The sequence below is a fragment of the Danaus plexippus genome, assembly GCF_018135715.1.
Source record: "Danaus plexippus chromosome 22 unlocalized genomic scaffold, MEX_DaPlex mxdp_33, whole genome shotgun sequence".
Classification (NCBI taxonomy): Eukaryota; Metazoa; Arthropoda; class Insecta; order Lepidoptera; family Nymphalidae; genus Danaus; species Danaus plexippus.
Window position 1 is genome coordinate 172288 of NW_026869856.1, and position 15722 is coordinate 188009.

General features: G+C 37.6%; 1 protein-coding gene across 1 annotated transcript; it reads right to left on the reverse strand.

Moving 5' to 3' along the window:
* Nucleotides 1-5865: 5865 nt before the first annotated feature.
* LOC116773427 (uncharacterized) lies at nucleotides 5866-9374 on the reverse strand. Its single transcript, XM_061528791.1, has 9 exons — nucleotides 9339-9374; nucleotides 9038-9229; nucleotides 8315-8432; nucleotides 8030-8123; nucleotides 7654-7799; nucleotides 6907-7017; nucleotides 6566-6663; nucleotides 6154-6254; nucleotides 5866-5975 (listed from the first exon to the last, which is right to left on the reverse strand). The coding sequence occupies exons 1-9, from the start codon at nucleotides 9372-9374 to the stop codon at nucleotides 5888-5890; spliced, it is 984 nt and encodes a 327-aa protein (XP_061384775.1). The 3' UTR covers nucleotides 5866-5887.
* Nucleotides 9375-15722: the final 6348 nt, after the last annotated feature.

Genomic DNA, 15722 nt, shown 5'->3' on the forward strand with positions numbered 1-15722 from the left:
AATTGAAGTCTCGATTCTAGCTCTAGGGCAACTTTTGGGAGTGATGTAATAACGTCATCCTGGGATTTCCCCAGAATATGTCTCTTGGAAACTCTTAGGTGTTTATAGAGCTCCGATGGCCTTTTTAGATTCATCCCAAAATTATTTCGATCCCTGAACAACGCTGACGACTCAGCCGATAGCGCGAGCCCGAGCCAAAATTTCAAAACCTTTACGACGCTTGCATCTAGTTTTGACAGAAGGGTCTTACTAAAATCATAGACGAGGGAAGGCCAATTCAAACGTGGTATTAGATAATTATCGTAGATCAAAGCTTTTTTGACGTTACTAATTGGTTGGTTACCTTCTACCTTCTTAAGATCGTTCAAAAAGCTATCTACTATTCCTTCTAAAGATGGAGTACGACCTATATTATCAATCTTACGACTGAGAAATTTAAAAGGAGCATTTTCCGTAACCGTAGAAACGCATTGACCGCCTAACGATAATCCCGGATCGTATGAGGTATATTTTGTATTTCGCCTACCGAGACACAAACAGTGACATTTATTTGGTTTTGTCCTCAATCCATCCGTCCACTTACAGAATTTATCCACCTCATCCAATAGAACTTGACATTGTTTGAGGTTACGTGTCAGTATTGTGAGATCGCCAGCGAAGGCTAAGATGGATTCTGTGTATTTGTTATTGAACTTGAACCGATACCCCCATTTCTTCTCGTTGCTGATTAGTTTATCGACTAAAATGTTAATAACAATATTAAATATTATTGGAGACAAACAACAGCCCTGAAACAGTCCTACATTATATCTCAAAGTTTTTGTAACGCCTTCTTTAGATATTATAGAAAACTTAAATTTTGAGTAATATGACGCTATCATATCAATAACTACTGTTGGAAAGTTATACCATTTTAGCGCGAATAACTTTAGCTCGCGTTGTATCGACCCGAACGCATTCTCTAAGTCTATTCAACAAACTGTTATTTGTGTCTCGGTTTTTCTGGCATCTTTTAAGCTCTCCGACAACAAAGCGTTGTGTTCTAGGCATCCAGAAATCCCCGGTAAAAAAAACTTCTGGTGATTTGGCATAAAATACATTTGGCATACAATTGGCATAAAATCATTCTCGTTTGCAGGAGCGAGAAAAAGATTTTAGCTACGGTGTTTGTTAAGGCTATCGATCTAGTTTCTTTTGGATCCGTAACTCGATCTGTTTTGGGAATGAGGACAAAAATTGCTTTCCCGAAGGACTCCGGGATTTGCTTCCTTGACCAGATTTTGTCGTATATATTTCTAAGATGTTTACGAACCGATGGACATTTTTTAAATACTATATATGGGAGACCATCAGGTCCTGGTGCAGATTTAGACGATTTTCTCTTGGGAAGTTAAAGTATATTTTTGTAAGAATACAGAAAAGTGGTTTTTGAATAATATGTCTAAATAAAAGTTTCTCAAGTTTTAAGTTCTAAGTTTCAATTGAACTGTATGAGAACATGCGCTTTAAACGCTACTCTCCTTCCGCAATCTTCTGCTAGGGAACGGTACTCTATCAGGCAAACTTTATATAATTTGGTGAAGTATCAATTGTAGTGATATAATCGATATTTTAATGTACAGTCATTATCACCGTATGAACCTATGTATTCGCTCACTATGATATACATAGGAGTTAGCTAAAAAATGTCACCATGTAAGATGTATTCGTCAATGCTAGTTGGAACGCGATTGACATGACCATTGAACGTCATTTTAATTTTGTTTGTTTGTTTGTTATTTTCAAGTGACTTGTTTTCTTTTGAGATTTTTCGGCTGAATCCTCGATGGTGTTGTCCAGAAGTCAGAACCACATTATCAGGGAATCGAAGGTGCCAAACATCCTTTCCTCTTGAATAATTAAAAGACTTCTAATGTTTGCCGTTTGCTTCTATTGATAAGATAGGCTCCTCAGATAAGTTCCTCAGCGCTTCGGCATATTAACAAATAATAATTCTTCTCCTGGTATACAATACTGCTGAAAATTCGTAGTCCTTGCAAACTGATATCTGTTACATAAAAATCTAATTTCTACTATGTGATTGATAAACATTTTACCAAATTTATAAACAAAGATCGAAGGTAAATATATATATACAATTAAAAGGAAAACAACTAATCCGAGACTTCTTGTTTTTAATTAAATACATTATGTGATTCGTATCAAATTTGGTAACATTTTTTTTACGTGCGCCTACCTCAACCAATACATTAAACAAATACAATGACGGTAGGTGATAAAGTTCTTAAACATAGATCTATCCCGATCTTTAGGACTGGCTCTGATAGCACGTCGACACGTGCAATCCTTGATTATAACTTTTACACTCGGATAAATATATATACATCTTCTTCCTTGGTCCTATGTCCCCTAGATGGGGCAGAGGGCATCCACAGTACGTCGCCATCTCGTTCGATCTTGAGCTTCGCCTTTTATGTCGCTCCAAGTCTTGCCGATGTTTTTGACCTCTGCAATGATCGTCCGCCGCCAGGTCTGCTTAGGGCGACCACGTTTCCGCTTTCCTTCAGGGGTCCAGTCTAGGGCTTGTCTCGGTATGTGTTCCGGTTCCCTTCGGAGCGCGTGGCCGATCCACTTCCACTTGCGACGTTTGATTTGCAGGTCAATCGGTGTCTCACCGCAGCGTTCCCAGAGATTCACGTTGGAAATTTTCTCGGGCCAGTAAATACCGAGAATACGGCGAGGACACCAATTGACGAAGACCTGAAGCCGATGCGAGATGTCCTTAGTAACCTTCCACGTCTCACATCCGTATAACAGCACGGATTTGACGTTGGACCGGAATATTTTGAGTTTAACTCTCCTGGTTAGTTTCCACGACTGCCATACAGGACGGAGTTGCGCGAAGGCTGCTCTTGATTTGGCGATTCTCGAAGCGATGTCCTCTTCGGCACCTCCACTCTCCGATACTATGCTTCCTAGGTAGGTGTATTTGTGGATTTTTTCTACAGCCTCTGTGCCAATGAGCAACGGCAAAGAGGTTGTTGCTCCGCACCTCATCTCCTGGGTCTTTCGCGGGTTTATTGTTAGCCCCATCTCTAATGCTTCTCGTCGTAGGTCGTCCAGTTTGGTTTGCATGTTGGCATGTGTATGGCTCAGCAGGCATAGGTCATCGGCATAGTCCAAATCTTCCAAAGTGCTGGACAGTCCCCATTCTATGCCGCGGCGCTTGCTTTTCGTCACTTTCTGCATGATACCATCCAGAACGACAAGGAAGAGAATAGGAGAAAGGAGACACCCCTGGCGAACACCTGCATTGACTGGTATGTCCTCCGACAAAAGACCGTTGTGAATTACTTTACAGGAATATTTCCTGTAGAGGGCTTTTATCAGGTTGATTATTTTGTCGGGGACTCCAACTTCACGTAAACGTTCCCAGATACCTGTCCATCTCAGCGTGTCGAAAGCTTTTTCGAAATCCACAAAGGTCAAATACATTTCCTTCTGCCATCCTGATGCTTGTTCGAGGATTATGCGTAAGGTAATAATCTGGTCGGTGCACGATCTGTTGGGTCGGAATCCAGCCTGTTCTCTGCGAAGAAGAGGTTCAATGGCCCTCGATAGTCTGTCTAGGATAATCTTGCACAGCACTTTAGACGGAGTAGAAAGCAAGGTAATGCCTCTCCAGTTGGCGCATTCACTGAGATCTCCCTTCTTTGGCACGGTGATGAGAAGCCCTTTAGTCCAGTCATCCGGTAACTCCTCGGCTGACCAAATGTTCCGCAGAAGAGGTGTTAGCGCGTTCGCAGCGGTAGGTATATCTGCTTTTAGCATTTCCGCCGTGATGAGGTCGTATCCAGGAGCTTTACCGTTCTTAAGCGACTGGATGGCTTTCACTACTTCCTCTTCAGTGGGGGGAGACTCGTCGATATCGAGGCTTACAGCGGGCAGGTTGGCAGCTGTGGTTGGTGTTATGGGGCTATTTGAGACTTGGAAAATTTCCTCAAAATGTTCACGCCACCGTTGGAGCTGTCCCTCCGATGTAGCAATCAGTTCACCCCTTTTGTCCTTCAGGGGCTTCTTCTTCAAGGCCCGTTTTCCGGCCAAGATCCTCGTCGCCTTGTACATCTCCCTGAGATTACCGGAGTTGGCAGCTCGTTGGGCGCAATCCGCCACATTTTCCGCCCACACTCGCCGATCGTGGCGAGCACTGCGGTATATGGATTTGCGTATGTGCCTATATTGCACCCTCAGGTCTTCGCGCACTGCCTCATCGATAGTTGCCAGAATTTGAAGGTGAAACTTGCGCCTCTCCTCAATGAGATTCCAAGTTCTCTGTGACATCCAGTCCTCGCGTCTATGGCGTTTGTAACCAAGAACGACGGAGCTGGTCTCTGTGTAGGCCATTTTGATGTAGTTCCACTCCGCGTTGACAGATGAATGGTCCGCTTCAAGGGCGGAGAAGCGATTTCGTAGTGAAACCCTAAAGGCCTCACCTACGACTGGGTCCTGTAGTTTGTTGATCTCAAATCGTTTCCCAACCTTGGTAGTGGTGTTTGTGGTCCGAGCTACAGCTACTTTGAGTCGTACCTTGGCAACTAGAAGGTGGTGATCGCTATCGATATCCGCGCCACGACGGTTGCGGACATCAAGCAGTGATGAGCGCCATTTGGCGCTGATAGCAAGGTGGTCGATTTGATTCTTGGTGACTCCATCGGGTGAATTCCAAGTGTACTTGTGGTGATCACCATGTACAAATAATGTCCCCCCGATGGTAAGGTCGTTGTCCTGGCAGAACTCCAGAAATCTCTCTCCATTATCGTTGCGGCCTCCCAGCCCGTGTTTGCCCATGTGTCTTTGACAGCCGACGTTTTCCGTGCCAACCTTGGCATTCAGGTCCCCCATGACGATTACTATGTCTTGTTTGCGAATGTTCTTTATAGTCAGATTGAGTGCACTATAGAAATCGTCCTTCTCCTCCTCTGACGCCAAGTTTGTAGGCGCGTAGCACTGAACGACGGTTATCTTGCGGGCCCTACTGTTAAACCGAGCTGTGATGATTCGCTCTGAGATAGGTTTCCAGTCCAGGAGGCTCTTCTTCGCGGTGTCAGAAAGGAATCCAACTCCGTTCTCACGTACTCCTTCTTCGTCTTCCTTTCCTGAGTAAAGAAATGTAAGGCCTCCAGACAGTCGTAATTCACCAAATCCGTTTCTGCGCACTTCGCTGAGACCGAGTATCTGCAGCTTGTATCTTAGCATTTCTGCTCCTGCTAGAGCTAGTCGGCTATCCTCGCTCAGCGTTCGTACGTTCCAGCAAGCAATTCGTGTCCGTATTTTCATGCCAAATGTCTTCGTAGTTTGATCGGTCCGGTTTTGTACTGTGTTGGTTTCGCTAATCTTTTTGGATTTAGGTAAGCGAGTGATTAGCCCACTATACCCTAGCTCACTGGTGGGGCTGCCACCTTAGAGCCAGTGAGCGTGCTCGGTTTTGTCACGGGTTTCCTCCCTGGTGAGTAGGTTCTGTTTTGAGGCGCAGAATATTCGCCTTTCGCCCTGTACCCTCAGCTCAGCTGCATCCTATGGTAGTGGTCACGCGTCTGCGCGGTTGCAGCAGTTCCCAGGAGGGCCGACGGGGACGTGGGTAACTCGGACTTGCTAGGGCTCTGCGTTAGAAAAGTGTTCTGCCACTAACACTGCAGATAGTTTCTTGGCATTTTGTAGGTAATACTGTCCTCACCAACAGTGATTCCCACCAAGACTTTACCCTGCCTTCCCCCCCCCCAAATATATACATGGTCTAGATCAAACATGACAAGTAAACGAAAAAATAATGCATCATAACTGTATTCTCATTTATTAATTTATTAGTTACAGTATTAACAACATACAATCAATTATGTGATAACTTGAGTTTGCAGTTTCGTGGCGTCGAAAGGTCACTTCCAGACGGCGTGTTTGAAGTAGATTCGGGGATGAATCTTAAATTAATATACAGAATAAATATTGCTTATAGTAAACATTAAATTATTTTTTGTATTTTACTCTAATATTTTATAAAAAAGAATGATACCATTTCTTTCGGAACGTCTCTATTAGGTTCAATTATTTCTCAGTGAAATACATAAACTGATATAAAAATGTGGTTTGAAATATTACCTCGTGATCCAACTACGCTCGAGTGTGGGTCGCGGTACATTTACTGGTGGGTAGGCAACGAGTGCTAGGTGAGGTGCTCCAAGAGACACCGCCGCATGCATCTGTCATCACATATTACTATGACATATCACGAGGTCAAACCAATGTGCTAGACAGTTGTTAAGCTTTCATTGTTTTTTTCAACACTTAAATTAACTAATAGGCTATTTGCATGAGCAGTAAGAAACAGACTTCTTTATTATTTAAATAGTTCAATTATATTCATAACCTTAGCCGTTCTCTAAACAGTTTATTTAAAAACTAAACTTATTGTTTTGTATGTTTGCAGATCGATTATACAAATTCTTTCTCATTTTTATTTGTTTTAATCATATCGTTGAATCTGTCACACTGTCACTAGCTGAATCCTTACAGTCTTCATGACGGTTCCCATTCTGTGAAGTTTTTCATTCAAGTCGTGCTTCAATCCTCTCATCAGGACAAAATCTTTTTCTAATATTCCCTGAAGCCCTGAAATATGTTTACTATTATATTATTTGTAAGATAATTTCTTTATTAACTGGCATTGACAGTGTTCATGTTGTAGCGGTCTTATAATTTCTTCGAATATATAATTTAATCAGAATAACTTGCGAAGAACCACAATCAAACTGAAGTCAATAGAGGCATTCAAATAAAAATTTTATAACTAAATGGTATAAAATCTTATTTAAGTGCGTGTATTACATATATACATATATATATATATATCACCCGCTTTCTCCAGGAGTTCCTCGAGGTCTTGGTCTGACGAGGAGTCTGCAGCGACTGGAGTCAGAACGTCGGTGGATTGCGATGGTTTGGGACCGGCTGGTCTCGGTGACACTGATATATCAAAATATATAATACTTTTCTAAATAAGGAATATTTTGAAGATATTATAATGAGGAGCTAGACAGCAATCAGCTTGGTATAAATACTAGTGTTTTTTCAGCGTTAGAAACACTTCTCTGTCGAGTATATTTTTCATTTCCATAGACTGTATTAGCTGGTTACTGAATTTTATTAAAAATCCAATTTCATTCTCGAAATTTCATATATTAAATGTCATCCAATTTATTAAATAATAAAATATAGTTAAAAAAAACTAAAAAAACATGCTTTTCTAATTAACCTTACTAAAAAGTATAAAATAATCTTTAACATTAACAGTAACAGTAGGCGGAAATTCTTAATGATGAAATTGATATAATTTATACGAGGTATTAATTTGCCACCGGTCCTTGATAAGCCTACAAAATTTGAGCGAAATCGGTCCGTTTAAAATGGGTCAAAATCGAGTTGGAAGAAGTCGGTTACAAACATACATACATACACACATACATACATACACACATACATACATACACGTGAAGCTAAATAATGTAAAAAAAAAATATTCAAAGCAAATAACATAATCCTTGACAGGGATAGGTAAAAAGAAAACAAAAGCAAAATATATTTTAGATCAACTCTACATACATCCTTCTATAAAGTCTGGTATTTCCCAAACTGAGGGTCGTCTCGATCGCAGCACGCCGGCCGGTGGTGGGGGAGCAGAGGTCTGGGCACGTGCCAGAGACAGTAGAAACACGTGGTCACAACACGAAAACAACAACGACCTTGGACTGAGGAAGAGACAAACTGAGAATACTGAGATAGAAAATGAGAAATTATGACTCAACAGTTTCCAGAATAAAAGTTGAAATAAATTATGATTGACGAGAGGAATTAATTTAGACACGTTGAAGTCATATATATTTATGAGTACGAATAACATTATAAGTGGAATTTACTAAATTAACTTTCTATAGTAAAACTTATAACAATATTTCATATGAACCAGGAATCCGTTTACCCATTGGCGACTTTCTTCTGCCCTTCGTTGGCACTAGTTTCATTAGTTTCATCGTCTTCCACATGCTGCACTCTTTGATAATATTGACGAGGACCTGTAGCGATCAGGGTTAAAAAATATCTACATTGATAGTGATGTAATCATCGAAACCAGAAAGCATAAACTCTTTGTTGTACAAAAAGATTATTAAAATATATATGAATATAAAGCACATTAATAAAAATTTCTTAAATTTCATTGGCATTTAGTCATCACAATTGTTTGATTAAAAAAATATCATCTCACCAAAATGAATGCAATAGGGTCCGAATTCAACTTTTTTGCCAAGCACACCAAGAAATGGAAATCTTATCTTCACTGTTTGAAGTAGACATTCTTCAAACAAGTCCCAGATGTGAATGTTCTATAAAAAAAAAATTGGTACCTGTAATTATAATATATAATAAAAAATAAATATAACAATTTTATTATTATGGACTGTTGCTCGTTATCTCTATACAATATAAAGTATTCTCCACTTCTCTCCACGGTAGCAAATTTTTCTTATCTTTGATAACTTTTTCAAATACCCTTTGAAAACCTTTCCCTTTTAATTTGTCTCTAGATCTTTTAATTTTGAAGTCACTTTAAGAGTTTTCATTGTAAATCCTATTTTTTGGCATGCGCCCAACCCATCTTCATGATCACTGCACACAATATTGAAAACCATCAATAATATTGTTTTTTTTTGTATTATCCAGCTTTGCAACTTTGACAGCCTCACTGGAAGAATAAGAGGCTTCTGAGACAAAGACAGTGGTTGCTCTCTAAAACCTTGTGTAGATAATTTTCATTAAATGAATTTCGTCTTCTTGGGAATAGCGGCATGTGCAGTGACTATTCCCATAGTTACTATTAAAAAGTTAGATATTGATAAAATTATTTATGTCCGATAAACTTAAACCGAAATAAGGGTAGGCACTTTTTCATAATAAAAAAAAAATTGCTGTACGTTAATATTATACTTACGCAATTGTTACAATAAGCTACCACAATTTCTGAAGACGTAACCACGGCCACATCCAGGATGGCAACTATTCCTGGAGCCGAGAGACTTGCGAACTGACAACCCTGAGGGCTGGACCAGAGACGGACCACGCCGTCAGGGCTGCCTGTCACCACGAGGTGAAGAGATGACACCACGACGAAACATGACACACCCTGACGAATAACACTAGTTTTATATGACAGAATCCGGAACATCAACAGAGATTGAACTTTTTAGGAATATTTTGGTATTGACGAGCAGTTTTCAAGTTGTTGATAAAACCATAAGTTTGATGTATAAGTTGAGAGGTGTAATCATTGAAAACGAAAAGAGGTACCTACATATTGGCAAATTTTAAGTAGCTTTTATGTCTAATTACAATCAAATACTACATATTCTTAAAACATATTATATGGAATGACTTTTGTAATTTGCAAGAGGACATATCCTTTTAATAATAAATGGTGACGTCATAAGTACCCTCTGAACTTTGAAGACATAATCATCTAACTTTCCCCGAGCGTGTCTCGATCGGACGCTGAATGTGCTGTCGAGGGAACAGGACATCACGATGTCTCCATCCCTTTCATACATCACACGACGCACCGACCTTGAGTGGACCTTTCGCCAGGTTGATATAGAGACGTATGTCGTGTGAGGAGTAGACGATAGCTCCTGGAGGGAGGTTGAAAAGATATTAAATATTATGCTTTCCACAAAACAATGGCTTAAAATAATCTAATAATGAAAAACGTGACCTACCATCCAAAAGTAATAGTTAATATTATCCGGTGACTTTAAATGCAGAAGTGATATTCGGGGTTGAAGGAACCGCATCCTGGTGAGGTCTCCTCTCTCGTTGCCAAATATCAATTCAGATTCGTCTCCAGGGTTCAGAAACGGTTTGTAAGCGAGGCACTGGAAAATTATCAGAAAGCTAAGGCTTAACTTGACGGAAAGTCTTAATGGACTCTGTCTTATTACAAATCCATATAAAACTAAACATAATATACAAATATCTGACCGTAGGTATGTGTGCCAGTCCGGTGATGCAAAAAACGGGGGAATGGCTAAGGGTAACCACGTCATAGATTGTCAGACTTCTGTCTGATGAAGATATTACTAGATGTTGAACATCCTGTATATGTAAGAATATCGCAAGTTTAGGAATGTTCAATAGTTTGGCTCGACTACAAGATGTATAACAATCTCACCATCAAATAAATAGCGTCAGTGATCCAACAATTCTTAACGCGCCTTGAAACTCCCGTTCTGTGGTAGAACACCTTGGGAAAGAGAAACTATATTTTGCTAATTCATCTAGGTATGTTATTAATCTTTCTTTAGACATCGTAGTAATGGCATGTAAAGTTACGAGTTTAAATGTTGTAGGCACTTGATGAAATGTTTCCCGTTCATTTAAACGTATCACAAAGCCAAGTGATTTAATCTTCAAAGCTATTTTATAATTTGCAATATTTGTATCTAAGAAACTAAACTCGAAGCAGAACTTTAGAAATATTGTATTGCATTCACGTAATAGTTTTCATAGACATTAATAAAATATACTAAGGGTGTATGACATTAAAAGTTTTAAATATCGGAAAAAAATGTCTTCAAAAGAATTCTTGACTATATTAAAATTATGGGCTATTCAAACTGTAAATAAATGCCTCTTTAATATATTTCCATTTTATAAAGCAAAGTACACTTTATACGTGTGATTGTTGTCATCAGATATTATATAATCAATAACCTCGTAAGTGTTGAGTAGTTCCAACTGTCCGCTGTAGACTCCGACTCGTCCCCCTCGTGTTATTATCACGTAACAGAAACTGTCCTCTCTTTCAATACTTACTACTTTTACTATCGTCTCTCGCTGGAAATTAAAATATTAATTAGGAGCTAAAACCAACGATAACCAAAAAAATATATATGATCATGTAGGTAATGTTATCTTCATAGTTAGTAATAATCTCATAAAGTCTATTTTAACACCAAAAATAATATTTAAGAATAATATAATAGGAATGTTTTGAACTTCTTTCATATACATGATAAAGCGGATGGGCTTATGACTTGTTTTAAATAATGGTACCTTGCAATGCTTTAATTTTTTGATACCTCCAGGGAGGAGGTCGTCCCATCGTTCGACTCGTGAGCTGGTGGTGCGAGCTCCGGCCGCTACCAGCCTCCCCACCACCTGCTTCCACCACACCCTACCACCACCAAACATGTCCAACGACCGAAACAATTGGCGAGCGTGAACTGAATACTTGCGATGACCTGCCACAACATTTCAACAACAATTTAAAACTTTTTTTTTTAAATTGTTTGTCACTAACAAATAGAACATTATATTTTTGGGCAACAACTGCCTTCAGGTGAGGTGAGATTTAGTATTAAAATTTTTCATTCACATCTCGTTTGGCCGTGATCACGGTTGCTGTAAAGAAACCGAAACGTCGGAAGTATATTGTTTTTAAAAATAATAAAATACGCGAAGTAATCTGAAAATATTAGTTTCTTTAAGATTTAGTACCGGCGTTGAAGATGCGTTTGGGAGTGAGATTTCTTAACCAACTTGATAAAGTACATTCCCTATTCGGATGACCTTCTGTTGTATGTTTCTAAAGCGATGATTCTGTCAAATATGGATTGATTTTGAAGATTCCTTTTTAGTTTCGTAAGCCTCATATAAATTACATTAAAATCGGTTTATCATTTCCTTTATATTCGTGTTTATTAGGTACAGGTTTTGCATTGTTGATAAGAGAAGCTTATAAAGTGTACAAACAGCTGTAATAACCGAATATTTGTTCGAAGGCGGTCACGAAGCCCTTCTCATCTAAACATAGAGTCGCCTGCGGCGTGGGGTTCGCGGTCGCAGCAAATTCTATGCCCTCCTCTGCGGCCGCTGCTCGCATCACCTCTTCAACTCGTCTGGTGGTTAAGCAACACAGACAGATATATTATATATACAGGTATTGGAAAAACCTTCACATTAAAATTTTAATACGACTGAGATCAGAATGAGATCAAGAGAAAAGAAGTTTCCCTCTTTAAATATAATTTACATGAACGTTATAAATGACTTCGTAATGTAAAAAATTCTCATTTGAGGTCTTCATTAAAATATTACGTTTTTATGAATTTAGTAACGTCGTGAGTTCTGGAGTCACAAGTGTTAAACAAACTATTGAAGAAACTTGTGTAACTTGTGAACAGTTTCTTAATAAGTTAAAGAATTATAAAATAATCGAGGTCATTGTTAAGAGATCTTCGTACGTCATAAAAATTAAATTATTTTTGAGCAACTAATATTTAATTCCACATTTCAAAGCCGAATGCCTGTCTAATGTATAAATAGTTATCACCCACTTATCAACATCTCCTGCGTTCTTTTCCTTGGCTTTCTTAAAACATCTTCTCAGTTTACTTAGCACCGCTGGAGTCAATTTCATAAGCAACTCCCTTGATAAAGAATCCTCGTCTTCGTCGCTGTTAAACACTTATTAATGTCACATCAACAATAGTATCAACTACAACCATTAAGAAATGTAATGTGTGGTCGAATATTTTTCTTTAGAATCGGTTAAAACTTAAAATTTATCGAACAGGTCATATGGTTCATAAAGTTTGCCGATAAGTTGTTGCATTTTCAATAACTAATTTACTTTTCATTAACTAAATGTTTCAAATCAATCTCAAGTTACTCACCACGTTAGACTCTCCTCTGAAGCACTTCTCACTGAGTAACTCTTTTCAAATATTTCCGAGCATTCGTCGTTTAGAGATTTTTGAGACTTTATAGACATTTTAATGGATTTTAATATTTCCCTTTACTTGCCGTTTCAAAAGGTTATTATATTTAGTTTCAAATGAATCTGTAATGAACGCTGAGTTCGTTTTGTCAATACAAAATAATCCATTGCTATAGTAGCGTGTTTTGTGACCAGCGCCATCTAGTTACCGGATATGGTACCTCGCATGTTTTGATATTAATTTATTTCCTTGATGGACGCCAGTCTCTCCCGCACCGCACCGTACATAAGGGATAGTTAACATATTGTCATGTTGAACTCTAGTTTAATGCACTGTATTGATGAGCCAAAATGAAAACTGCATTAAATATTAGTATATGACATCCTCTCAACGCGGACAAAACAAAATCGACAAGAACTGATCAACATAAATTTTTATTTGGTGTATTGAGTGTTCAGCAAATACTTCATCTAAGACTGTCTCTAAGACATTTTTTTTACTCCCGACGTAAAAAGAGGGGGGTTATGAGTTGAAGACTGTCTCAACGATGCCTGTATGTGTATGTGTATGTGTATGTGTATGTATGTCTGTGGCATCGTAGCTTTCAGACGGATCAAAGATTTAGATGTGTTTTTTTCATTCGAAAGCCATATTTTTGACATATGTATTATAATAAAATTTTCTTATATGTTTCTAATCGACAATGTTGAGACACATCACTCTATATTATAAATAAATATTGTTGTAATTAGTGATTTATGCAGCTCACTTATTAAGGCTCTGCTCAGTTAAGAAAGAAGTTTCAAATAGTTTTACAAAAGTTCCTAATGTTATATCATGTTAATCTTTCATACTCAGAAGGAAGTATTCGACTTGATGTCCCCCAAAATTAATGTTCGAAGTCGATATGTATCGTTTTTTATCATTCCTAGATTTAGAACTAACCGTGGAATGCAATGCTCGGTCGTGAGATTAATGAGAGTATACAATAGTCGGTGGAAAGGACTGGGTTTAGATATCTTTATAATCCTCGACCACTAAGCTATAAAACAATATTAATCAGTTAATTTGCGTGCAAGTTTAAGTTCATGAACATGCTTTATTTTATGGACTCCTCTATTTTTAATTTTTTTTGTTTTTTTTCTGGTCTTTTCCACTATGACTATTAAATTATTGTGTAAATGTTGAGCGGTAAACAGCAGGATTAGGTAATACTGTTTTTATATTATGATAAATGTTAGTGTTTGTATTGTCGATGAGCCTGTAAATAAATAATGAAATAAAGAAAACTTATCCAAATTTTAGAAGCTAAAGGCCTAAAATATATATTAAAAATTAGAGTACACAAGGTGTCACCTCTATCGAATACTGAGTCTGTGGCAAGGACGAAGCTTCATTGACATAAGAAAGTTAGACCTGTCACAGGAGAGGGTGTGCGGACAATCTGTTTTAACATTACTTTTGTAAACTGCACGCTTAAAACGAGTCTGTGATTTAATTCGCGAACTGCGGTTTCAATGTTTTACCAAATTAATAAATAACAAAAAATACAGAGTTGTTTCATAAACTATACTTTGGTACTGTCGGTTTTTAGGTAAACGGCGATGACTCGTGCTACGTATAGCAACTTTTCACCTTGACAACGTCTTATCTCTGACACAGGCGGGGCCGTAAGTGCAAACACGTAAATGATTATTTTAATTATACATATATACATATATTTACATACAGGATAACACGCAGAGGTCATTCACTTTTTTTAACAAAACCTTTGTTTTGTATACAAATAATTTATGTTTAACTTCAAAGTGTAAGAAAAAAAATTAATTCAGTTATATTAACAGTAAAAAGATTTGTCTATTCAGTAATTAATATTCACAGACCATTAATTATTTTAAAATGTTCTTATATGCCAATGCCAGATAACGAAATGTTCTTGTAAAATAATGAGTACAAAATTAAAGTTATAAATAGTGTAAAGCACAGTATATACCTTTATTGTTAATCAAAATACGGAAAAAATAACAAAGAAAAAACAGAGAATGTAAAGAAAAAATTGTTGAGCCAAAAGGCGGTCCTATCGCCACCTGGAGAATTCTCCCAGATAAACTTTTAAGACCTTGAAACAATATTAAAATAAAAAATACAAAAAAAAATATTCAATCGTACTACATATATCATATTCGCATAAAAACTCGCGGCTATATTATTATTTAAAAAGAAAATAAGCCTTTATTATAATCATCATTGTCAAGGTTCAACATTGTATTTAATGGAAGCGATAAATGTATATTTAAATATGCCACAAGGCCAAGAACAAACAACACGTCTGCACTGACGATGAATTAAAGAGTTTTAGATTTATCGTCGTACGAAAATAGAAGTCTCATTCACTCAAAATATAACTGGAATTATTGCATTTCAACTATTCTTATAAATATATAAATCTATAGATTTTATATTATAATAAGAATTGCTTGCCCGATGTTAGGATAGTAATACCATCACATTTCTTGTGTGCTGTCAGGAATCTTCTGGTTCACGCGGCTAGATGTCTCTATGTGATATTTTATCCATACAACGCCGTTTCCCGGCGATGCTCGTTAAATTTTCCATATTTTTCGTGTATCTAACAACCAGCTGATTGTTTATTGTTGTTTATAATAATAAAAAAAATTACATTAAGTGAGTGGACTTCGCTCGGATTATTGGCTGTTCTGCGTCGCGAATTCTTTATAAAACTTATCTAAATCAATTGATATCTTTGTTATATCATTGATAAACATCTTATTACATTTTCTAGAACATGTAACATTTTTATTTATTAAAAAGTTACAAACAAAGACACAATTTACTTTTTTTCCATTTACTCCTTGGGAAGCGTTTTTCGCTATTAGAGCA